The 25,800-nt window shown below is 33.2% G+C and overlaps 1 protein-coding gene across 1 annotated transcript; it reads left to right on the forward strand.

The window, feature by feature from the left end:
- Nucleotides 1–3,808: 3,808 nt before the first annotated feature.
- Nucleotides 3,809–22,383, forward strand: awd (nucleoside diphosphate kinase). The gene is made up of 4 exons (XM_035355374.2): nucleotides 3,809–4,050; nucleotides 6,769–6,870; nucleotides 16,921–17,033; nucleotides 22,104–22,383. Exons 1-4 carry the CDS (start codon nucleotides 3,925–3,927, stop codon nucleotides 22,225–22,227), a joined length of 465 nt encoding a protein of 154 aa, XP_035211265.1. The 5' UTR covers nucleotides 3,809–3,924; the 3' UTR covers nucleotides 22,228–22,383.
- Nucleotides 22,384–25,800: the final 3,417 nt, after the last annotated feature.

The following is a 25,800-nucleotide window of genomic DNA, read 5'->3' on the forward strand; positions in this document are numbered from 1 at the left end:
CGCATAATGCTTCTAAAAGATATGAAATAATAGTAGTAGGTAGAAACATTGCAGCGATCTTGCTAAAAAGTTACCAGGAGCTGTAGCTCCACGAAATATTATAACGCAGTATTACATAAATAAAAAGAAATTTGTCTGGAAAAACGGGGAAAGAAACTGTAAACACGCGAAAAAACAGCCAAAATTAATGCTGGAAGACTTGCTAATGCACGAAAAAATTAATCTGACCGTAGTGATATGTGAAAAGTTAACTCACATGATAATTAGATCGACGGAAAAAAAAATATAAGGAAAGTACAAAAAACATAGATTCAAATATGCCAATACATAAAAAGCAAAATTTAAAAATTAAAAATTAAAATGAAGACACAAAATGCAACAATACAATATACAATAATTAAATAGCGGAAAATGGTAAATTAACCCACTCGTACTCTCAATTGGCTTTTCAAGGGAAAAAAACTGATTGTCGAACTAGGTTAAATACCATTACGCGTTTCGCCGAAACAGACCATTGAAGCTCTTGTTTAATGCGAAAACATTTATAAAAGAACATTAGTATTCCCGAATATATCTTGTTTGGAATAATGTTTCTGTTGAGTAAGTTTTTAATTTTTGGACAACCTTTTTTTTTTCAGTCTCTAAATTTCAGTGCACAGTAGTGACAAGATTGAATAAAATTAAATACATAGCAGATTAAATTTAATATGCATTTCTTGTAAATAAGTTAATAATATGTGATGATTAGTCGTGGAAGTGATGAGGGATTTGTATCCCGCGTTATTGCCTCTAGTATAGCAAAGAGGAGTTTTAGAAAAGCATATCAACAGAGTCGCGTCAGTAGAAGTGTATGCATTTTAAGTCTTAGATAAAGAAAAATGTTTTAGCGTGTATGTAGTCTGTCTGAAATCTTTCATGAGTATTATGACAATACATAGTACTCCTGATCCCAACTGTGACTACAAATATCGGATGAGGTTTCGAGAACAGCCTTGGTTGCACCAACTTGGCTCCTTTAAAAGGATATGGGAGACATTTCATTATGCCAACGGAAGTAAATATCATGTGAGGAATAGGCGCTAGGGAGAAAAGGAAAATATATGGGAAAAAGCGGTATTAAGATGTGTTAATATTTGTATGGTATCTGATTGCTAATTTGGTTCCGTTATATTGATTGCTAAATTAGCATTAAAAGTCGAGTAATGTGCGTTTATTGCGAAAACGCAGGGCAATTACTTTTCGATCCGATTTCATATATTTAATATATCATATTTCCGCTCATATGATCTACATATGTATCAGATAACTAACTGCTTTTGACACTTATTTCTGAATGTGTATTATTTTACAACTTTATCTGCTTAGAAAAACCCAAGTATTGAAACATTATGTGTATGCTTGTGAAAATATTATTTCAGATATTCTTGTATAACTAACTATACTATAATCTCATATTATTCAGTTCTCATATAACTACGATAGAAATATGCTTCTAATATTTACTTTAAAAATGCAGTATTTGATAGCCTTACACATAGTAGCCATTCTAGAATTAGTTCTGTAATGTTATATAATGTTCATTCAGAGTCTTAGCTAGGGTTTTGAGCGCCCAGGGACAACTGAAGATTTCGCGCTCCCTACTGCTTACCAAGGATGGAAAACATTTAATTCTAAAATGTCGTAACATCAGTTTGGCGCCCCTTGGATTCTGCGCCCCGGGAAAGATGTCCCCCCTTGCCCCCCTCTAGCTACGCCCCTGTGTTCATTAAATTGTCTTATGCATTATTTTGTCTAAATATTCATTTTCATAAACAATATATAATCAATGTAGAGAATGCGAGTTCAATATATTTTAAAGACAGAGATAATAAACAAAAAATAAACCAAGCTTTGAAAGCAGAAATTTGTGCTCCGTCAACAACGTCCAAAGGAACTAATTAGCAATCTGTGTTTATTCATTATTTTGTATATTAAAAAAATACATATTTCAATAATACAAATGTGAGTTCTTCGAATTTATTGAATTTCGCGCGGTTCTTTCCTTCATTTCTTTCTGTCGCCTTTGTCCCACATTCGCCTTAAAAAATTTAGAACTTGTTCTCACAAAAAGCCTGACTTTAAGGTTATCATCTTTTGTGAATAATAAACCCTCATCATTAATGTAATGTCTTAAAACCTTCATGTGAATGAAATTAAAACAAAAACATATAGCTTTTTTCCTTTTGCTCTGTTTTCTTTTTCAATTAGTATTTTTACGTATTTATTACAGCATTTTATGTGTATTTTCAATGGACTCCTATCTACATTACGTATTATATGTATATATTTATAGAGAGTACTTTCTGTTTAAAACTGAAACTAGCAAATATAGTTCAGAGGAAGACTTAAGGCTCACCACACCACATACTTTGCATACCTTTATTTCCGACTTTGGCAGAATCCCAATCCTCTCCTCCTCTTCCAAAAGAAGGCCATAAAGCATTATCGTATTTCCTGACCAGAAGAAAGGACAGCAGCTGTCATTGGAAGTCTATCTAACAGGAAATTACCAACAGCAAGTTGTCATGACCCTTTATTGGTAGTTTTGATTTCGAAATTTAAAACAGAGAAATACTGTTTCACCAAGAAATTATACATGCTTCTATTGACTTTTATGTACGTTTTGTTATATATAGTAGAATACGATCATTGATAATTAGTTTTCATATTTTCAACAAAATCGCAACGTAGTTTGTAATAGGTATTGTGCAGATTTTCAAAAAGATATGAAAATTATCTGTGCAAAAAATCATGCGGAGCCGCTCTTTTGTTCAGGCCTCCCTTAACTGCATGTGTTGCAAGGTCCCTAAACCGCCCTTGATCCTAAAACTCCTCATAGTGTTATTTTCTTCTATGAAATCAAGAAAAAGAATCGTTGAGGTTCCATAAAAGAAACCCCAACTATTGTTTGGGTTGAAGACATATGTAGCCTGCTTGCAAATATTGTTTTATAAAGCACTGAATATAATTTTAATTGCTCCTTGATTTTTAAAGCCTCCTAGAATTCGTTATGATTTAAATCTCAAATTTACAGACAGCAAAGTCCTGATGTGTGTATCGAGTTTTTATAAAAACTGAGAAAATTACTGCTTTCAATCAACTGTATTATTCGCTCAGACAATTAGGACTTTTTCTTATTGAATAATAGTTTAAATAGCTATGACAATGCTCCCTAATGTTAATACAGTACTGAGTGCTTACACTTATAATAGTACATTTGAACATTTTTCTAATACAACGGTTTTCGATCTTTCTTTTCTGCTCCATGTTTATGTGTGAATGTGTTTTATAAATTAAGCAATTAAAAATATGGAAAATATTGATAAATACTATAACGTGAATAAAATCAGGTTTTTATATTCATAAACTAGAGTTAAACTTTTAACGGGTTTTTACCTATTGCGGTAGGTAAATAAAAGGATGTCCTCATTCCTATCTTGAAACTATGAAACTGGGGGAATTCATCCTTCTTGAGAATCCCTGTTCTAATATTTTCTGTTTACAGGTCTCCAGATGGAGGTTGCTTGCTAATATCATTAATAGTTCGTGTATGCCAACTTCTTTGAATAAATTATTCATCCGGTAACATAAACTGAGCTGATGGAATTGATCAAGAATATTGAATTTTTATGTTCATAGAAAAATATCTGATGTGAGTAGATCCATAAACATTAATATTAGCAAGAAAGTTGTGTGTTTCTAAATTCTACCGCAGACCACCACGCCTATCGCTATCGGTTTATGGCATGTACCGGTTTCTTTTGTTCGGCAGCGACGTTCTTTCTTTTGGCCATTTCCTTGAGCTTGCCACGCTGCGATTTTTCGGCCTGCGATTGCAGTGAAAGTTCGTTCACGAAATCTTGTACTTTCCACAAAATTAATACAATGGCTCACCGAGAAAGAACCTTTATTATGATCAAACCCGATGGTGTTCAGCGAGGGTTAATTGGGAAAATTATTGAAAGGTTCGAAAGTAAAGGCTTTAAATTAATTGCAATGAAATTCATGCAGGTATTGGACTCTCTAATGTAGTTGTTTTATGAGATTTTATTAATATTTTACATTGCATGATATATTTATTACTTGAATTTATTTATCTGTAATAAAATAAGTAAAATTATTACTCAGATTAACCGAATATTGCATTCGGTCACAAATTTGATCATCTGAACTTCCGTCTCCATTTATCATCATTTTCTTGTAATATTAACGAGAAAAAATTTATATCTAGCACATTTGTTATGTTTATTGAAGAAATACACTTCACTAATTTTTTTTTTTTTTTTCTCGACATATATATTCGGATGTTTAAGAAAAAGCATTTTTGAGATGGGAGTTGAAGACCAAACGGCAAATTGAAAATTTTTAGATTTTTCAATGTGTATTCAAATTATTCAGATGTCATAATCATTTCTGAAATGTAGTCAAAGTGATTATAATAACTACTTTATTTCCTTTTTCAGAGGCTTCTTTGCTCGGATTTAATTTTAAAAGGAAATATTTTTCGATTCAGTGCTATTTCATTTCCTCAGAATAATGAAGCACTGCATGTGTGTTGTAATTTATTTTTTGTTGTATGTGTTTTAAACCAGTAAGTAAAGAATGAATCTATCTGGTGTTCTGCTCATGTAATTTCCTCTCTTCTACTAGCCTCATGAAATAACTTGCTTGGATGTTAACATTTGTAAATCTGCGATTTCTCTTTGTTGAAAGAATCATGAAAAGATATTAGTGGACATTTAATAATGTGATTTGCAGCATTGACTTGCTCACTTACGCTTCACGTATTTTCTTCCTAGATTTTTCAGCATGCGATTTATAAATTTCTGATCTAGGGTAACAATGCAGTATATGCATTGTAGATATAAAAAAGAATGCTTTTGTTATTATTTACTTTGATTCCATTCAGACATGGCATTAGTATGTTACTTCATTTGTGTTTGTTAGTGTGATATAGTCTTCATAGCCTTTTTTCTATTTTATGAAGAACATGTTCTGTGGTCTTCGTAACATTCCCTCAAAAATGGTATATATCTCGTAATTCTCCCCCCCCCCCTGGATTGTAATAGGTGAACTTAGAAAAAATATGTACAAGTAATGTGATATTAAATTGAGCTTCTAGCTCATTATTCTCATGATTTGCTAAGTGCATAAAATCACTGTATTCTAGTAATATATACTAAGTTGTTCCCATCAGTCATATTATATAACTGTATTTTTATGGTTTAGTGTATGTAAATATAAACTTGAAGATAAAATAACATGCTGAATAATGATTATTGGAGAAGTCAAACAATCAGCATTATATTAATAAATTTTCGGTTAATCTTTGGATTATGGTAACTTGGCGATACGCCATTTTGTTTTCACGAAGTAAAGGCATTTTTTTTTTTTTTTTTAACTCAATATTTTTTTCCCAACAATCTGCTAGCCGAATTATGCTTATGCTAGAACTTTTATGGAACAAAAGTGCTTAATCATGACGAAGATTAGGTGCGAAATTGGGAGAAAGTGCAGAATCGCAAACTGCCTGCCGTGTTTTTAAGAATTGCACATACATGGTGTCCATGTACACGTCGACCTATTTTCACTTAAAAAAACATCCCAGAATTGAAAAAAAATGGCATTGCGCACACTCTTGACTTTATCCACGTACACTGCTAAAGTCCTAGCTAGTAACCTTTATCGCCTTACCAAAATGTTGCCAAACTACCTGTTACCATATTCCAAAGATTAGCCAAATTTTCATAGGACTAGTTTCGATTGTTTAACTACTGAATCATCTGCTAAAGTAGCTTAACTCCTGTCTAACAATTCTTATCTCCTTCATTTTGCACTTTGGCAGCTTAGGAAGATGGTTCGTTAGTAAAACCATCGAAACTAGTCCTATGAAACTTTACTAATATAATGCAGATTTTTGTTTGGCTTCTCCAGTAATGAACTTGTATCTTTAGAAAGCTGTTCACAGAGGCTCTTTCAAGCGTTTTTGCTTTCAAGCATTAATGGTCTTAACATGCCGAATCAAACTTGCTGTAAGAACTGAGTTTTTGTGTTGTGCAAGAATACATTAAGATTCCTGCTATTTCATATGTATGACAAGTGGTTAATTAAGATTCCTGCTATTTCGTATGTATGACAAGTGGTTAATTAATTATGGTAACACATGTTGGGGCTATCTGCTTGTAACAAGTTATATTTATGGAGGCCATTTTAAGATGGCTGGCTCATTTTCTGTTTACATGTATGAAAAATTGTTTACAGGTAGTCTGTTTGCAAGGAATCAAACCTAGGGAAAATAATCAGTGTACATTGGTTTTCTACTTGGCCATTGAACAATTTCATTTTGTGTAAAATCAACAGTATACATAACTAAAAGTCATAATTTCCTTAAAATTTATATACATGTCATGCTACTATTAGCATATTATCATTCTTTTGTGAAAATTGTATTAAGATTTGAAATAGTAATTATGCTTTAAGTCGGGGATTTCTAACCTTTTTGTGAGAACCTCTGCTTTAAGTAATGCATTTTGTAACCGTATGAAAATACTGGGTTTAATCCTAGTATATGATAGAGACAGATACACAAATACTGTTATATGCTGTATTTAATTTTTTAATTAAATGATTAAATTTGCTGCTTGTAACAGTTTTTACTCATGCTGAATTTCTAATTTTGCTTTTGTTAACAAGTTTGATTTTTATTCTTTTTTTAATCCCATTCTGTAGGCATCTCAAGAACTTCTGGAGAAACATTATGCTGATTTAGCTGGTCGACCTTTTTTTAATGGTCTGGTTCAGTACATGCAGTTAGGTCCTGTTGTTCCAATGGTATGGCATTAATTTCTCATTAAATTCTCAAATTGATTGATTAGTTTGCTGTTATAGCATTTTAATTTATGATCTTTCAAGTGAAATTTGGATGTAATGCTAATTTCAAAATTTTATGTATAGTAAAACCTTATTTATCCAATGTAGATTGCACTGTGATCATCTGGGTATAATTGGCTGGTTGTAATTCTAAAAATAAGTGCACAAGTATTGCTGTTAACATAATAGCAAACTCTCTTAAATCAGTAAATTTCTTTCCTTCAGTTAAGCAAATAATCCGTATGATTTTATTTTGTGATAAAAGTATTCATGAAAAGACTGAAATAAGTAAATTCTACCAATATTTTTACAAATTTCAAATTTCTTGCATGTATTTTCATGAGACATTATTATTATTATTTTGAATGCCTGCTACCCTTTCTTCTTGTTTTTAAAATGTCATTTTTATGATTTACAGGTCATTAAAAGGTACTGTTCTGTTATTAGGACTGGATTCAGAAATGTATGAATGTATGCATATGTGCGTATATGTGTATATGTATAAACACTCGTGCATTCGGGCTTTTATATGTAAATGCATATATGAACACATCCATCCATCCATCTATCCATCCATATATATATGATGCATTTCTGGATGTGGTCCTGATAACAGAACAGTACTCATTGAAATAAATACAGTAGATTCCCGATTATCCGCGCCTGCCGCACAAAGATTTTTTTTTTTTTTTTTTTTTTTTATACAAGCCTAAAGCAAAGGAAATAAAAATGTTCACAAAACTGAGGGAAATGTTAAATTTGCTAACATCGTGCTTATTTATGGCAAAAATATCCTAGGCCTTCTCAGAGCCTTCTCCTCGGCCTTCTCGGAACCTTCCCCCCTGAAGAGTAAATGATTTCTTACTCACCCTTGCAGTGCCCGCTCCACCGCCCTCTCTCGTCTTAATCTTACTGACATGTCCACTTCCTCCCACTCGCCATTGTTAGTTTAAGCCTTATAGTGTTTGCGAACCGGTCGAAGCTTAATTTCTTATCTTTTATTGTGTTCAGTGCTTGTGCTTTTTGGTTTTGTATTTTTCGTTACCGATTTAAAATGTCGGGAAAACGAAAGAAAGTTGTGTTGACGATTGCGCAAAAACTAGAATTAATTTCCAAAGTAGCAAACGGGGCTACAAGGCAGCAGATGGAATTGGATTACGGAATCGCGGAAACAACAGTTCGTGACATTCTAAAGCAAAAAGACAAAATGGCGAACTTTGCATCAATGTCAAACGGCGCTTTCGCAATGAAAACGTGAAAAAACTATGAAGGGCTAGACATGGCATTGACAGAGTGGTTAGCTCAAGTTTGAAAAGAGGGTGCTCCTGTAAATGGTCCTGTCATTGCGGCGAAGGCAAAAACCTTTTTTTTTTTTTTGAGTTGTTAGGCCTGAAAGGAAATTTTGATGCGTCATCTGGCTGGTTGACTCGTTTTAAGCAGCAACATGGAATTCGAGAAATTGGACTTCATGGGGAGAATATATTAAACGTAATAAGCTAAAATATTAAGTGTCAGTTAAACATTTCCTGCTGTTTATTTTACGTTTTATTGTACGTAAAACGATTTTTCAAAGTTTGAATGACTGTTTTCTTATTTGCTATACCCGTTCTTAGCTTTTTTCAGATTATCCGCGTTTTTTGTTATCCGCGGCGGCCGCACCACCCAATTCCGCGGATAATCGGGAGTGTACTGTATCAAAGTAAAATAAAGAGGAACTTCACTTGGAATGTTAACTAGACTGATACAGATAGATATTCAATAATATATATATACATGCATATATGAACACATCCATCCATCTATACATACATTATGCATTTCTGGATGTGGTCCTGATAACAGAACTGTACTCACTAAAATAAATATCAAAGTAAAATAAAGAGGAACTTCAGTGGAGTAGCGAGCATAAATGGTGCCCGGGGCAAAATACCTTTTTGGCGCCCTTCTGCGAGCGGCGCCCGGGGCATCATACACTCCCTTGCCCCTTTTGCTATGCCACTGAGGAACTTCACTTAGAATGTTAACTAGACTGATACAGATAGATATTCAATAATAGCTGCGGTAAAATTATATTTACGGGTCCCTCTTGGTGATTTTTGACAGTACATGGACACCGAGTTTGTGCAATTCTTTGACTTGTTATTTTGGCCTTGTGTAGCGACGATTTTTGCACTACACAAATCCAAAATAACAAGTCAAAGAATTGCACAAACTTGGTATCAATGTACACCTCGACCTATTTTCACTTAAAAATTCTGAGAATTGCACGAACTAGGTATTGCGCACTCCCTTGACTTTCTCCATATACACATCATCTAAATTCACTTAAAAAGTGAAAGGAGCAGCCAACAAAAAATATATAATCTCAGTTAACTACATTTTAAATCAAACAATGAAATAACATAAAAAAGGAAATTCATCTTAGCACTACACAAAGGAAATATCCACTTACCTTATTTGTGAATTTACACGTCTTCTGTCAAAGTCCGTAATCTGGACTCGTCGGGACTTCGGCGATTCCGGATCAAGGGTTTTTCGGGATTATGGATCATCAATTTAAATCTGGTGAGATGGCATGCAGAAATTATACAATTAAAAATATGAAACCGTGATTTGTGAAATAAAGAGCAATTATGATCTAAAGGGTATCAAAATTTACAAAAAAAAAAAAAAAAAAAAAAAAAAAGCTTAATATTTATTTGTTTACTTTATTAAACATTTCTTTCAAATGTAAATTGTTTAAGTTGCTTCCTTTTTTGTACTAATACTTTCTCTTTAATTCTATAAACAAAAGTAATTTCTTGTTTAGTTACAAAGTTCCACTGTTCAAGTCCTGCAATTGCTGTGTCGAGAATACAGACTAACGTGTCAATCAAAATTTTTCATTTTCTATAACCTCCCTGTCACTTTCTTCGTTATCAGAAGCAGTATTTTCTGGATTTAGAGCCATACTACATATTTGCCGTACGTTAATTGATTGATGATTGGGGCATTGTCGTCACAATGAAAAACTTCTGTTATATCATCTTCATTTATAACCATTTCTTTACAAAATCCGATAACCGGAAAATTTCACCTTTAGTTTGCGATGTCCGAAAACCTTCATATTCGCAGCTATCATCCTCATCGTCCTCACCATGAAATATGGTAGCTGGTTATAAATTATGCCAAGCATTTTTTTAACGTATCTGGAGAAACATCCTCCCACGATCTTGTGATGCTCTACACAGCAGATTTTATATTAAAAATTTTCAAAAAGTGTTGAATTGTGTTGCGTATTGTTAAAAGAATTTAACATGGATTTTAAAAATGCTACTTTATATTTGCATTTCAGCCCATGCACTATTCCCATATCCATAGGCTGAATGATAGACGTACAATTTGGAGAGAAGAGTAATACGGATACATTTATCTTTCACTAAAACTTTAAGTGAAGTATGCGCCAAACAGTTGTCAACAATCAGGACTATTTTTGAGTCATGAGGTAAACCAGCCAAATTCCAATGTCGCCGAGCTTTGGGTATAAAATGATTTTCAAACCAATCATTCATCAACGCTTGTGTCATCCATGCTTTTTTTTTTGCGCGATATATAACGGGGGGAAATCGTTACTCCTTTGCTCTAGGTCGTGCATGTTTTCCGATTACGAAAAGTCTTCACTTGTGCATTCATGGAGGATTTGCACACGCTATAATTGTTGGTCTGGCTCTGGAATCTTTGACACCAGTTGGAGCCTTTTCTGTAGAGGTTGCCTAGGTATTTCGCAGCACATATTGCCAGAAAAGACCAGTTTCATCAACGTTCTAAATTTATTCTGGAGATAATTGTTCACTAATAATGAGTTCAATGAATTCATCTGCAAATTGTTCAGCAGCTTCAATATCAGCTGAAGCTTTTTCACCTGAAATTTTTAATTGTCTTATACCATGGTGATTTTTAAATTTGGTTAACCAACCTGTTGAATATCTGCACTCAGTGTTTAAGTTCATTACTTCATGAAATATTTTGGCTTGAGTCATTAGCATTGGACCAATCAATGGCACACCCTTGCTGCGACGCTGTCTGACCCATTCAATCATCACTTTGTAGCGATCATCACTTTTAGCATAACGAACCCTTTTTCTGTTATTAATTGCAAGTGGTGTGTTGGAATCCACAAAAAATTCAAGAAGTTCCTTTATCTTTTTGCCTATGTCATATACAGTTGACTTTCCAATGTCATACTCCTCGCATAATTTTGAGGCGGATATGCCTTTATCCATTTTTTGCAGCAATTCCACTTTTTGTTTGATGGACATGGAAACATACTTTCACTTTGTAGATCCTTTGGCAGCTCCAGAATTAGAAATTCTTTTTGACATAATCAAAAGTTCAAGCTTAAAATTACTCTAATAGTATGCAAAAAATAATAAGCCGGATCCAATTTGAAGATTAAGGAACAACGCAATCTGCAAACTGAAATGCCTTAGAATGATGTAAAGATAATTTTAGCCTAGCATATACCATCTGTTATACATTAAATGTGTATGCATAAAAGCATTATGCGCATGTGTAAAGCATACAAAAAAAAGTGTGTGGCTTTGAGGTCCGGATTGTAGATCATTCCGGATTACGGACTTTGTACTGCATATCATTTTTTTCTTTCCATTTTTCAGCTAAAATACCATTAAATGATTTTGAAATAACTTCAAATTGTTTCAGTTTTGTCTCCGAGTTCTTTCGACATGTTCCTTATATTGAATTTCACTGTTTGTGTAGCATAAGTTTTAATAGACTGCGACTTTTGAAATAGTTTTTACATAGAAATACCAATGCCCATAACGAGTTATTAGTGTGCACATAAAACATGTAATGTTTTCTATTATCTTTGTGTTTGAATTTTATTCTGTATCTTGTCTTGTGAAGTTGCATTCACAATTTGTAAAGTGAACTCTAAATCGTATTTTTTTGTATTGTTCTTACATGACATGCCGTTTTGCATACTTTATTAGAGATTATATAATGATACATATGTCTCGCGAGTGTAAATATTCTGAAATTTTTCAGTTAGATAGTTGATAGTACTTTTAAAATACATAAACAATATTAAACCAATAAATTGTGAAAAACAATTTTTGTTTCTTTTATTCTAATGGAAATTTCATTATGGTTGTTAAAAAGAGATTCAAAGCAATTACTTCTTGAAGAGATTTCACAGCAAAATATTTTTTTACTGAAGAAATTTTATTGCAGTTTCTTCCAGATCCCACAGGAGAACAAAAAAAAAAAAAAAAATGCCCGTATTTTTGTATAAAATAGTTGGAATTCGAAAAAATCAAAAGAACATATTTGAAAATGATGATGTTGGTTGCTAAAAATTAAGCATTGTGTGATTTACCAGAGCTTTGGCACATTCTGAAACTTGGATGTTTTCTGCTAAGGTGATTGTGATAATGTGGAAGTACCTAAATTTAAACATAAAATTTTATTACAGTGTGTGTGTGTGTGATTATGGCAAAGCCTCGAGGGCTATCTGCTACGGGGAGGGATGCCTAAGGGACCAAACTACCAGTGTTCAGCAACTTTACCGCTCGGCCGCTGGTGCGCCAAATTTTATTACAGAATTGTGAGAGTATGTAATAGCTTGAAACAGAAGTTTGGGGCATGAGAAATGTACTAAAGGTATTTAATCTAAACTAGTATAAATGTCGGGGATATGTCTAGAAATGACATGAATTACTTAAAAACTATTAGTCATATTTTCTTAAAATTATTTTAATAGCTTTGTAAATAACATTGAGAGTAAAATGTAAGATTATACATATAAGAAATTTAAAATGCATTTTTATTTGAAACACATTAAACATAAATTAATGAGAATATGGTAGGCTGTTATGTAAAGTAAAACATACCAAATTTGATTTTCAGTTGCGTGGTATCAAATGTATAGATAGACCAGTGGTGGCGCAAACCCTTTTGGGGCTGCGTGCCCAAAATTCAACCAAAACCCACTTATTTATAGCAAAGTGCCAACACTTCAATTAAACTGAAAATTGTGGTTTGACTTAGCAAAATACAAACTTATCTTGACTTAAAGAGAAAAAACAAGAAGAAAGTTTTCAATGATAAAAAAAAACTTTTTATTTCAGGAAATAGATTGGTTTTGCATTATTAATAGGATTTTTGTTGTTGTATACATACTGATAATTCGTCAAACCTTGGCTCATAGTTTAATTTGAGTGCAACACATGCAGCACTCAGGTTATCTGTCAGTCTGTTCTTGTGTCACATTTGATATAATTCAAAGCTGAAAACAGCTGTTTGCACTCATAAGATGAACCAAACAAAGTAAGAATAGCACCCCCAAGTGTGTTCATTGATTTAAACTTATTTGGCTGAAAATTCCACACTTTCAGGATTTTGTCTTCGTAACTATCAATTGTACCATCCTGTGTAATCTCTTAACACTCCATCTTCTCAAAAGTTGTACGCAGGTGAGATAATTTTCTTTTCCACATAGGGTTTTCTTGAAATTCCATTAGCTTCATTTCAAGATTTTCAAGATCTAATCATTATAAGCAAGAAAGATCAAGTTCTTCAAACTTGTATTTATCTGGAAAAGCAAGAAAAGACATGGCTATTTCCATATGTCTTTAGATTTGGAAAATATTTCAGCTGCTCACTTGCAAGATCTTTCAAAAACATGAAATTTTCTGTCAAATGATTTTATACCGCAAAACATCATTTCTGTCATTTTTCCTAAGCCTTGCAGTTGCTTGTTTAGTACAGTGAAGTTCTGTGTAAAATCTGTAAAAACATAATGTTGTTAAGCCAGACCATATCAGTGAGCTGCGGATAATCCTGCCCTTTTTCATTAAAAAATAGCCTAATTTCATCCAAGCAGCTTACAAATCTTTGTAAAAACCCATCCTCAGATCAACCATCAGACCTTATTGTACATAAGCAAAGTGTTATGCTTGAACCTCATCAAGAAGTGCTTGAAACTGTCGTCAATTAAGAGCTCGAGCCATTGATGTAATTCACCATTTTGGTGACATCGTTGAGAACGTCATCTAATATTTTGCAGCTGTCTCTGGCACAAAGAGCTTCTTGGCATAAGTTCTTGGCATACTTTTCATGCATAAGTTACCTCAAAATGCTTAGATCTGAAACCTTGAGTCTGTTTAATAATGAAAGTATTGAAACACATTGACAGTTGGCAATAAATTTGGGTACAACTCTGATACGAGGGCCATCCAGGAAGTAGATTACATTTCCGTCTGTGTCCGCTAGGGGCGGGGCTAGCGCGGCCATCTTGGGGTCAGAGCATTGCGCAGCTCAGTCTGCATCTAGCCGTGCTAGTGAGAGGTTCGTGCTGTGCTCCGTTCAGATACTGTGACGGTTTGAAATGTCTGCGTTAATTGAAAATCCCGCGAGCTGCGAGGTGCGCTCAGTAATAAGGTTTCTGACTGCAAAAAACTGTAAACCGATAGAAATCTATCGGCAGCTTCGTGAAGTGTATGGGGACAACATTATCACTGAAGGTGGAGTGCGTCAGTGGGTCATAAGATTTCAAAATGGCCGAACCAATGTTCACGACGAAGATCGAAGTGGGAGACCCAGCATAGTGACCGCCGAACTTCTCGAAAAAGTCGATGCTAAAGTCCGTGAAAATCGAAATTTCACAATAACGGAACTTTCTTTGAGTTTTCCACAAATTTCGCGAAGTTTGTTGCACGAAATCATCAGCGAAAAGCTTGGTTACCACAAGTTTTGTGCAAGATGGATTCCAAAAATCTTGACAGAGGACCACAAAATCAGCGAATGGCTGCAGCGTTGAACTTTTTGGACGCTTACCATAAGGATGGTGACTCTTTACTCGATCGCATCGTTACTGGTGACGAAACATGGGTGAAACATGTGAACTGTGAAACGAAATTGCAATCAATGCAGTGGGGGCACACAAGTTCTCCCCAAAAACCCAAGAAATGCATGCAAACAATGTCGGCAAGGAAGATGATGGCGACTGTTTTTTGGGACAGAAAAGGTGTAATTTTGGTGGACTTCCTGGAAAGAGGCACTACAATAAACTCTCAAAGGTATTGCCAAACTCTCCAAAAACTCAGAAGAGCAATTCAAAACAAGCGCAGAGGAATGTTGAGCTCTAAGATCTTGTTGATTCACGACAACGCCCGGCCCCACACGGCAAATGTCACTCGTAAAGTTCTTGAATCTTTTAAGTGGGAGTTGTGAGTTGTTTCCTCATCCGCCGTACAGTCCCGACCTGGCACCGAGCGACTTCCACCTATTCCCAGCAATGAAGAAGTGGCTGGCTATGCAGCGTTTTGATGACGCACAGCTGCAAGAAGAGGTAACGAAGTGGTTGAAGGCGCAGGCGGCCGAATTTTTCGACGAAGGAATTTCCAAGCTCGTACATCGCTACGATAAATGCCTTAATTTGTATGGTGACTATGTAGAAAAGTAGTATTTGAGTGTGGCTTTCATCTGTTTATAATAAATTTTGTTTCCTATACTTTGTTTATTTTTTTATTCCAAAACGTAATCTACTTTCTGGATAGCCCTCGTATATGCCCTAATTTCACCAAATCTGGCGATATGTGTTCTGCGCTGGTTTTTGGAGCGATTGCGTGTTGATGTTGAAAAATCTTTTGCTGGAGCTCTTTGGTTCTGTGTCTGAGGAAGATAGGGGGAAAAAATAAAATGGTGGAAGTTGTTGAATTGAAGTTCGGCAAAAGGAAATATCATTGTGGCCATCCTGTTGAAGAGCAGTGGGTGTTTGGAGGAGTGGAAAGAAGGTCTGGGAGATTATTTTTAGTGGCTGTCCATGATAGAAGTAGGGATTTGTGATTTTATTTATTTGTGAACCATAGTATGAATTTTCTGGATAGTGTGTCTGGCTGTCATATAAATACAATAGTGATTAAAGGCGATATGAAATTGGTATTTCTACTGTTCAAAAAGGCATTAATTCATGGTAAGATCATTTTATTTTATTCTTGTTCTTATTTTGTAGAATGTTATGTTCATTGTTTTTTTAGTATGAATGTCTGTCGTTATTGTTGTTTTTTTGAATTGTTTGAAATTTATTTTAGTTTATTCCTTCGCTGCCTATATTTTGCAATTCGTAGATGTTTTTGCAAGTTAAAACATATCGCTGTGTACATGGATTCTTGTCGAATATTTTTGGTTAGAAACTTTACGTTTTTGCTATCTAAATTTTTTGTTTTTGTTACGGATTTTTAGCTTAAATTCTGTGTTCAAAACGTGGTTTTTGCATGTTCGAAAACGCATTTTTAGAGACATTTTAGGCTTAAAAAATTTAGATAATAATATGGCAGCGTGGAGTTTCTCGCCAAACATTTTTGGCGAGAAAATTGGCAACTTGAGGGAGCATATCAGAGTAGTTCTTAAATTTGAATTCGCTTAGCAAACATTAGCTGCTTAATCTTTGACCTATTCTTTGCCATATAAGAAATGTGTATATCATTTCTTTGGGGAAGGCCCTATTCCAGTGGCATTATGTGAGAAGTAAGTGAAACGTTCAAGAACAGAGTGAAATACTTATTTAAATTACATAGTATCAGTTCATTCTGATTATTGATTAAGGAAGTAATATTTTAGTCGCGTGCCGGCTGATGAGGATCTGTGTGCCATAGCATCGCCATCACTGGTACAGGCAATTATACCACTGTGTACTGTGAATTCTATATTATCAGCAAAAAGCATGGAAATATATGCACTCCTAAACTGTAAACTAAAAATTAAAATTATGCTGACAAAAACTGGACTTGCAAAAAAGTGCACCATTATAAAAATGCCAGCACCTTTACAGAACTTTTTTTTTAAAACCAAATTGATCTTTATACGTGTGTACACTGTTATGCAGGAGTACCTGTATAAATCTTTATGAATTACAACTTTTCTAAGAGTGCACACATCTTTAGTTTTTTTAAAAAAAAAACTGTTTATATATTTAATATCTTACGGAACTAATGCATCTATTCATTTTAGGTTTGGGAAGGTTTAAATATTGTGAAAACAGGAAGAGATTTAATTGGAGCAACCAATCCAATGGACTCTGCTCCAGGAACCATTCGAGGAGATTTATGTGTTCAAGTTGGCAGGTTAGAAATATTATATAGTCAGTCCATTGTTTTAAAACACTATTAACAGACTGAAAAATTAACTAGCCTCTTTTTTTTTTTTTTTTTTTTTTTTCTGTGTGTAGTTTATTTCTGAACAGTTAGTGTGAGAGCAACATTAAGGTTTTCCATTTAAAATTAACTTTGTTTTCATAATTAGATAAAAGTTAAGAACAGAACTAGATATTGTATATTATATTGCTGATCATAAGAAGAATAAATTTAGTAACCTAGAAGCTTTTATCAGCAGTTTTTTTGTAAACCATCCCCTCCCCAGATTCTTTCTGAAGGCATATTGTTCTGGATATGAGAATCATCATCTATAAATATTTATATTTACATGAAATTCTAGGTTTCCAAGAAAATAATTAGAACATTTATAGACAAAACTTTTAATGAAAAGATGAATCCTACAATTAAAGGCATTTTTTATCTACCTCTTATAAGAACACCAATCATAAGAGATATGTAGATAATATTAAGCTTAATGCAGAGGTAACGAATGCACACACAAACCTAACCATAATCTGTATTATAAAGTACAAGCAGATTTCTTCAAAATTTAAATGATGATCAAAGTTTATTTTGCTTTTTGTTCTAATGGCAAATAAATACACTAGGCTTTCTGATAATAGTCTTTTTGAAGGACTTTTCCAAGTACTTTCTGAAGAAGTGGAAACTAGACTGTAGTACATTTATTTATTTAATTAGAATTGGGACAAAGTCCAGGTCACAGCTAAACAATAGATATCTCAATAAGCTGAGAAGAAAAGAATGAATAATCTATTCAGTTATAATGTCAGAATAGTACTTTAATATGTTTACATACATTGTGTATGTCTTTAAACACTTGTAAATTAATAAATTCATAACATTTCTGACAAATAGGAAATTCAAGAATTTTATGTTTCATGATTTTGAACCATAATCAAGAATGGGTAAAAAAGCTGTTATTACTTATGAATATAATAGTATCAGTGAGTATTAAAATTAGCCAAACAAATGTTTTTCTATTCACACAGTTGCCAACGTATTGGTGACTTCATGCAAGTGCACATAATCAGAAAATACCCTCCTTAAAAAAAAAAAAAAAAAAAAAAAAAAAAGACTACATGAAACTCAAATTGTGCAGCCTCAGTTTTTTTTATGATTTTTAGCATAATTCTTTTGATTAATTTTTATTTTATATGGATTCTTAATCTGTTCTGCAGTTTCGAACAGCATTTTATGAAGACTAACTCTTTAATTGCTAAATATTTGTATGTGGTGTTTGCTTCTAGCACTTAATGAGTAAATATTTGTTTTTAATAATATATAAATGATACATTACTGAGCTCGTCTATATCATTATTTGCACATTAGTAGTTAATTTTTTGGTGTACTTAAAAGTACTTCGATAATAAAGGCTTTTATTTTCCTTGCTGGGTTTTCTACAATATAAAATGTTATAAAAATTATAAAACTGAATGCAGTTAACTAAAACACATTATTTAAAATAATGAATTAATGCATTTTATATCAAAATAGTGCTTTACACAATGCAAGAATTATAATCATGCAGTATAAATTGACTCTAAATCAAATTTCTCAGTTGAGTCCTTTTAAATTTGCATTTCTGTAGGAAAATCTTCCTGTATTTTTATATTTAGAGGTTGGCAATTGTGGTGCAATGAAAAGCAATCTTTAGTCCAAAACATTTTTGTCATTTGGTTGTGGATTATTAATGTTTGTATGTGTATGACTGAAAAGTATATTTGAAAACAAAAATTATTTCATATAATTCATTGCTCTATCAGCATAAATTTGGCAATAAACTAGCTATCAGATTCTGATGCTGTGTCATTGATAATAAGAAAAATTGTTCTCTTGTATTAAAAATATTTATTTCAAATGCAAAACACTGATCATAAGGACATACATGAAGAAGTAAAACAAATGGAAACCGTAATTTTCAGAAGAAACGTATTGGCGTTTATGTGTTTCAAACTTAAATTTTCAGCGTGTGCGGCGTCTACCCATGCGGCATTTAGGTGCGCTAAAAATAAAATATTTCCTATGATGGTTATTGTACATAGACTGGTGCTGTTCCCACACAAAAGACCACTCGATTGCTTTTTGCGAACGTTATTTTGTTTACATTCTTTCTCTTCAACGGACCTACATGCCTTATTCACCCTAAACGGGATCTCAGAACAATAACATTCTTTCCCCTTTCAAATCAGCATTCTCATCATTTTGAATAGTCTCTCTCCTCTGCCATTCGATGAATCTTCCAGATCTTCCTCTCCGCACCCCTGCCTTTTCTGCAATTTTTTTCAAAGGCAGACACGACTCCACTGACCTCGGAATAATGAACTCTGACGTATTTCCCCTTCAGCATGAATCGATTTTTCTTGGCATTCTGCCAGATACAGATCCCATCAGTTTGGGTACAAGTACTTGTTGGATAGTTTTTAAGTAAGAAGGGAGCGGAAAATTTTTGAAAACGGCACAGAAGCTATACTGCTGGTTTTAAGCTTATTGTAATTTCACGTACTGAACAAATTGGAAATAGAGCAGCAGCTCGAGAGTTTGAAGTGGACGAGAGATGTATTCGACGTTGGAGAACTGAAAAAGAACTTCTTTAAAATATGCCACAACAGAAATGACCCAAAAGAAGTGGTACTGTAAGGTGGCCGAATCTAGAGGACGACCTTGCAAACTGGATAAAGAGCAACGAGCAAAGGGAATGGCAATTTCGACTGTAAAAATTCGCTCACATGCAAAATTTATAGCAAAAAAATTGAACATAAATGATTTCAAAGGAGGGTCTTGCTGGTGTAGCAGATTTATGAAAAGAAAAAATATTTCTGTGCATACTAGAACTACAGTCGGGCAACAATTACCAATGGATTGGCAGAATAAAAAGGCATCTTTTCTAAAATATGTAACAGATATTATTAACCAAAAAAAAAAAAAAAAAAAACCTTCGGTCACAGATAATAAATATGGATGAAACGCCGTTAGCTTTCGACTCTCCTGCAAACAGAACTGGTGCAAAAACTGTATCTGTGCTTACGACGGGGCATGAAAAAACGTCATTTACATGTGTGTTAGCTTGTGCCGCAAACGGTGACAAGCTAATGGCGATGATCATTTTTAAACGAAAAACTATTCCAAAAGGAGATTTTCCTAATGACGTAATTATTTGTGCAAACGAGAACGGCTGGATGTGCGAAACAATCATGCATGAGTGGCTACAAAAAGCTTGGCAGTATTGTATGGGATCTTTTTTCTAACCAAATGAAAAATGTTATTCATAATGGATTCCATGGATGCTCATTTACTTGAGTCAGTGAAAACCAGATGTCAAAAATTGTCTGCAACCGTAGCAATAATTCCTGGTGGTTTGACAAAAATCTTACAACCATTAGATTTGTCAGGTAATAAATCCTTCAAAGCTGAAGTCCAAAAGCGGTGGGAGTGTTGAATGGGTGAAGGATTGCATACGTAAGCGGTAAAATGCGTAGAGCATCTTATGAAGTTGCAAAGTGGGTAGAAAGTGTGTGGAAATCGGTAAAAACATCGTCAATAATAGGGTTCAAAGAAGCTGAAATTATATCCTTAGATAAAGAGACTGTAAACCAAGAAGATGAATGTGACAATCTGGAAGACTTAGATCAGGATGTACTAAATCTTTTTAATTCAGATAGTGAAGAATCAGATTTTGATGGCTTCATATGATGTATAGTTTGCTGTAATTCCTTTTGTGAGTAAAATTTAAAATTTCCTTTTGTCATACAAATTTAATATTTCATTGTTGCAACATTTTTTATAATAAAGGCTGAGTATTACAAATATGGACTTCTTTAGTGGGCAAATATAAGTATATTCATGAACGTAAATATATTTTCAACATTTCTTACCTTTAATTTATTTTTGAGTTATGGTTTCATTTCATGCATTTTTCTTAACTGATATGTCGTATATCAGGACATAGGTTGAGATTTTGCATCTATACGGCCCACGACAATGTCATGCACAATTTAATCTATTGCAGTGTTTCTGTGTAATTTTAATTTTTTCCCCACCATTTTTCTTGAGTGCGCCGTTTACGCTGATGCAGCCTTTCTTCCGGAAATTACCGTAAATGATTGAAAATGGCTAAGATTTAGCCAGGATTTCTGAAGCAAATAATTTAAGCCATTAAGCTAAAACAATGAAAAAAACTATTAAATAGTAAAAAATTTGTTATTAATTTAGTTGAATAAATTTCATCTTCAAGGAAAATTCATTAATGTATAAAAAGTTTGTCTATGCTATTTAGTTTTCTTTGAAGAGCTGTTTTCTGTATTTTCAGATATGCAGAATACTATAAGAGAGGAACATAGTTCAATAAATGAGTTAATTAAAAATTCTGTAGTTTACTCAGACTTAAGTAATTTTATTAATTTGATAAATAATCTGACTTCAGTTCATGTACAGATTGAAAAGGGATAATATTGAATTTCAGGAATATTACATTTTTGAGTTAAAGTTCAGTTTGATAAGTTAAATACTTATTGAATTTCAGTGGCAAGACCTGCACTTTTAAACACATTGCAAACTGGTTAAAGGTACTAAAGCTTCATGGTCAAATAATTTTTATTTGCGTGGTAGAATATTTATAGCAATGCCATTAAAAATGCAATGCATTCTGTGATGTTGTTTTGAATACTAATAAAATCTGTGCTTGAGACACCAAAGTATAATTTGATGATAGCAGAACATTTTCTTTTAAAAAGAAACTAGCATAAATAAAATATTGAAACATTTAATATGAAAGAGAAATGCACCATTGTAAAATTAGGCCTCCTTTTCCCCAAATACCTTAGATGAGGGCATTTAAAATTATGCTATTTTAAGAGTTTTCTTTTTTTTTTTTGCCTAAATGAAATGTTTTTCAAAATGAGATGTCAGAATTATGTTCAGTTTTATCTTAAAAAAATCATTGATTAATTACAGTATTTCTTGTTTGTTTTCTTTTGCAGTGTTTAGGAATTACTTTAATGTTCTGATTAATTTCATTTTTAGGAACATTATTCATGGAAGTGATTCTGTGCCAAGTGCAGAAAAAGAAATTGCATTATGGTTTACTGATGCAGAACTAGCAAATTATGAACATGCATTAGACAAATGGATTTACGAAGATAATTAATGTGTAGAAGAATTTTATATCTGGAATCTTCAACAAAATATGTAATCTGTAGATTCATGTGAATCAGTTTCTCAAATATTCCAGAATATTGTTTAATCATGAAATTAAGTTTTTCTTTATATTTTATGAAGAAAATAAATCTGAACAAAATCAGAACTCAAGCTGTTTATCCTTTTTAAAGATAAGTGGATAAATTTTTAAATTTCTGTGTCTTGCATTTATCACATTTTATTTAGTGGGTTGAAAAACGTTTTTCTGTGATATTTACAAAAGGTTTAAATTTAACCATAAAATATTAAATTTTGCAGCTAGTCACCCCTCAGTATTTTAGCATTATGTCTATATAAATTGAATAAACCCTCTGCATAGCAGTGGTTTTTCCCATGTGTAAGGAGAGTTAGTCGGTAGTAGAATTAAATACAGTATGTGTAGTACTGTACTTCAAAAACGAAGTCACTGTGATGATTGAAAGGAATTTTTCATCGCAGTCTGCTTTCTTGAGTGCAGTATTTTCACTTCCAAGCCTCACCATCTCTGCAGTATCAATGTTGATTCCTTCATCCAACTTTCCATTTCTTGAAGAGATGCATCTTCATATACAGAGATGTGTTGCATTGCAGGTAAAATGGTTGCATGTGTGCTTTCTGTTTTCATACTTTCATCACTGCCTGGCAACTTCTTTGATTTGAGAATTCTAGTTTCTGTGTCAGCCCTGGCCCATGCAACCCAGTCTGCAATATTCTTTACATTGATATGTTTCATTCATGTCTTGTCCTTCTTCAATTTCTTCTGTCACTAGAGATAGTTTCCTGCGATAGTTCCTTTTTAGTTTCCAAAACATTCTGATCCAAGTTGATAAATGGAAGTTACATGGGGGGGGGCTGAAACTTTGCTTTAATGTTACCATCTTGAAGCAACTTTGTTTCAGGATTCATTGGACCATTATCTAGCATCAAAATAGCTTTTCTGGGTGAATAATTTTCTTTCAAAAACTTCTCTGTTGAAGGAATGAATTTCTTAAAGAACCAGTCTTAAAATTTTACCACTCATCCCTGCACTTTTCTAAATACTGTATTTTATAAGAAGAGAATTTTTTAAGGAGGAGGAAGAAACCAGTTTTGAAGGCTGTATGATTTTAGGACTTTTCATTCATTACAAGGTCCATTTTGAAGTTTGCTGTATGTAGCATTGCTACAAAATTGTCAGTTTTTCCTTACTCTGCTTATATCCAGGGGCTCCTAGCTGCGATACTTTTACTAGGTAACATTTTATAATTAACACTTGACTCGTCAAAGTTAAATATCAGATAATCTGCTAAGCTTTCAGTTTCAATTAATTCCTGAAATGTTTTCCTCAGTTCTTCCAGTTCTTCAAAATTTGATGATAGTTTTGCAACACAAACATGTAACTGATGGATACTATAGCATTTCTTCAGTCAATCGAGCCAGTTGATGTTTATTGTGAAGTTTGGGTCTCTTTCATTGAAATCATTATGAAAATGCAAACATTTTGCTGTAAAATGGGGAAACCTTTGTCCCTGAACTGTGTAAGAGGTAAGAATAACACATTTAATTGAATGCTGGCTGACAAGCAATACAGGTACATTTATGTTTCGGTAGAAAATTTCTTAGCCTTGTAAAGATTGTAGACATTCTGTACCATCAAATGGCTTTCTGTATGAACACTAGAAATCACTTCAGTTCTTGAAGGTTAGTTTAGATAGATTTTTATCTGGAAAAACCAAGAAATATACATGCAGTACAATTTCACCATAAATATTCATCTTAACTTTAAAGTCTTAACTTTTAAAAGTAGCATGTAAAAAAACATAAACTGTGTATGTGTAAGGTATATGTATTTTGCATACAAATCTGCCTTTATTAATATTGCTGTAATAGATTACTTGTCTGACTGAGAAACTAAACAAAGTTTCAAGATAAGGAGGCACTGAGAAATGGTTCAGTAGCTTGTCAAATGATGTTGATGAATGTCCTTTGCCTTTTATAAATTTGAATATAGGTCTGTAATGGAAAAGTAACTAAGTAATTAAAGTGGTAGATCGCTACTACACGACTGCAAATAAATTTCATTAATTTATAAACAAACTTCATCATTCTAAAAAAATTGCAACCTATTCTTTGTGTTCAGGTTCCAGTTTAATACTTGAAATGGTTTTAAACCAAAAGGGTTACAGTGGGCATATTAGTTTAAAACTGACCCCTAGACATTCAAGACAGAATGTTGTTATATAAACAAGCTGAGCTTACTGTGATTATCACTTCATCATAAATAAACATTATGTAGAGACTTTTGTCTTTATTTTATAAAGAAAAACCTACTTTTGAGCAAACTTGCAACATACCATATTTGTTGGCGTACAAGATGCAGTTTGTTTTCTTTGAGAATAGGTCTGAAAAATGGAGTATATCTTATGCATCGATACTCAGTGTTTGATTACATTCATTTCTAGAATTTTCCTCTATTCTAATTAGTCAGCTTCCATATTTAGATGTCGGCATTAATAAACCATTTAAGGGATTTATGAAGAAGTGGAACAGCTGGATGCAGTCTTCAGATTTTGATGTTACACCTTCAGGAAAAAGGAAGAGGCCTAGCATTAGAGGCAAGTTTATGAATGGGGGTCAAAGCTTCATGGGATGATGTGAAAACAGATACATTGGTTAAATCATGTAAGAAGTGTGGCATTAGTAATGCACTAATTTGTTGTATAAGGGCTCAAATGCTGATTTAGAAGAGGTTTCAACTGACTCTTCATGTAGCTCAGGAGATGAGTGTCTGGATTTTGACCAAGAAGATTAAAAGGTGTTCTTTCCCAGATAGCTTAGGTATTTACAGAAAGTATTACTTTATATTGAAAATACCATAAATTCATTATAAAGATCAGTAATAAAGTTTTATCCTTCAAAAATGTGTATAAAAAAGAGTGCATCTTGTATGCCAGAAAATACTGCAATTTTTAGCAAGTAAAATGGCAACAATATTTAATTTAACAGACCACTAAATGGCGAACTGAAAATATTAACACATTTAAAGTGATAATAAGCTCATGTTTCTAAGGGAAGGATATGATCTACACACCATGGACCTTGAATTTTATTATGCTTCTCTGAATTTGTATCCTACTTATTTTTTGAGCAAATTTTACTTTAAGAATTTAATGCATTGAGAACAAATCATGGTTAGTTTGTGTTTAAAATTTTCCTGTTTGATATGACAATATCTGTTATTATAGCTCTCTGACATGCGAATTACCTTCTCAACAAACTTTGTGATTTGCAAAACATTCTTGTCGCAAATAATGTTGATATTCACTTGTTAACTGAAACATTTCCCACATCTGACTTTCTTCACTAATAGATACGAACATCTACGTGACCGGAGAGGGGATGTAGGTATCTTCGTTAAAGATTATTGCCCTTAAAATTATAATAAATCTTCCACAGGTTGCCAGCACTACTATTGTGTTGTATATAATATACAGTATTTATGACTCGCTGGTGGAATGTCTTTGTGCTTATGGACAATAAATATCCAATGTTTCTAGCAGATGAT

Source organism: Stegodyphus dumicola, chromosome 12, assembly GCF_044657685.1.
Source record: "Stegodyphus dumicola isolate Sdum_Otavi_A_Nest chromosome 12, ASM4465768v1".
NCBI lineage: Eukaryota > Metazoa > Arthropoda > Arachnida > Araneae > Eresidae > Stegodyphus > Stegodyphus dumicola.

Excerpts from the sequence above, each read along its gene's own strand:
- awd (XM_035355374.2), top strand. The coding sequence starts at position 3,925 with ATGGCTCACCGAGAAAGAACCTTTATTATGATCAAACCCGATGGTGTT. Across the intron at positions 4,051-6,768 it reads TTGCAATGAAATTCATGCAG|GCATCTCAAGAACTTCTGGA; the intron begins GTATTGGACTCT and ends CCCATTCTGTAG. Across the intron at positions 17,034-22,103 it reads TTATGTGTTCAAGTTGGCAG|GAACATTATTCATGGAAGTG; the intron begins GTTAGAAATATT and ends TTTCATTTTTAG.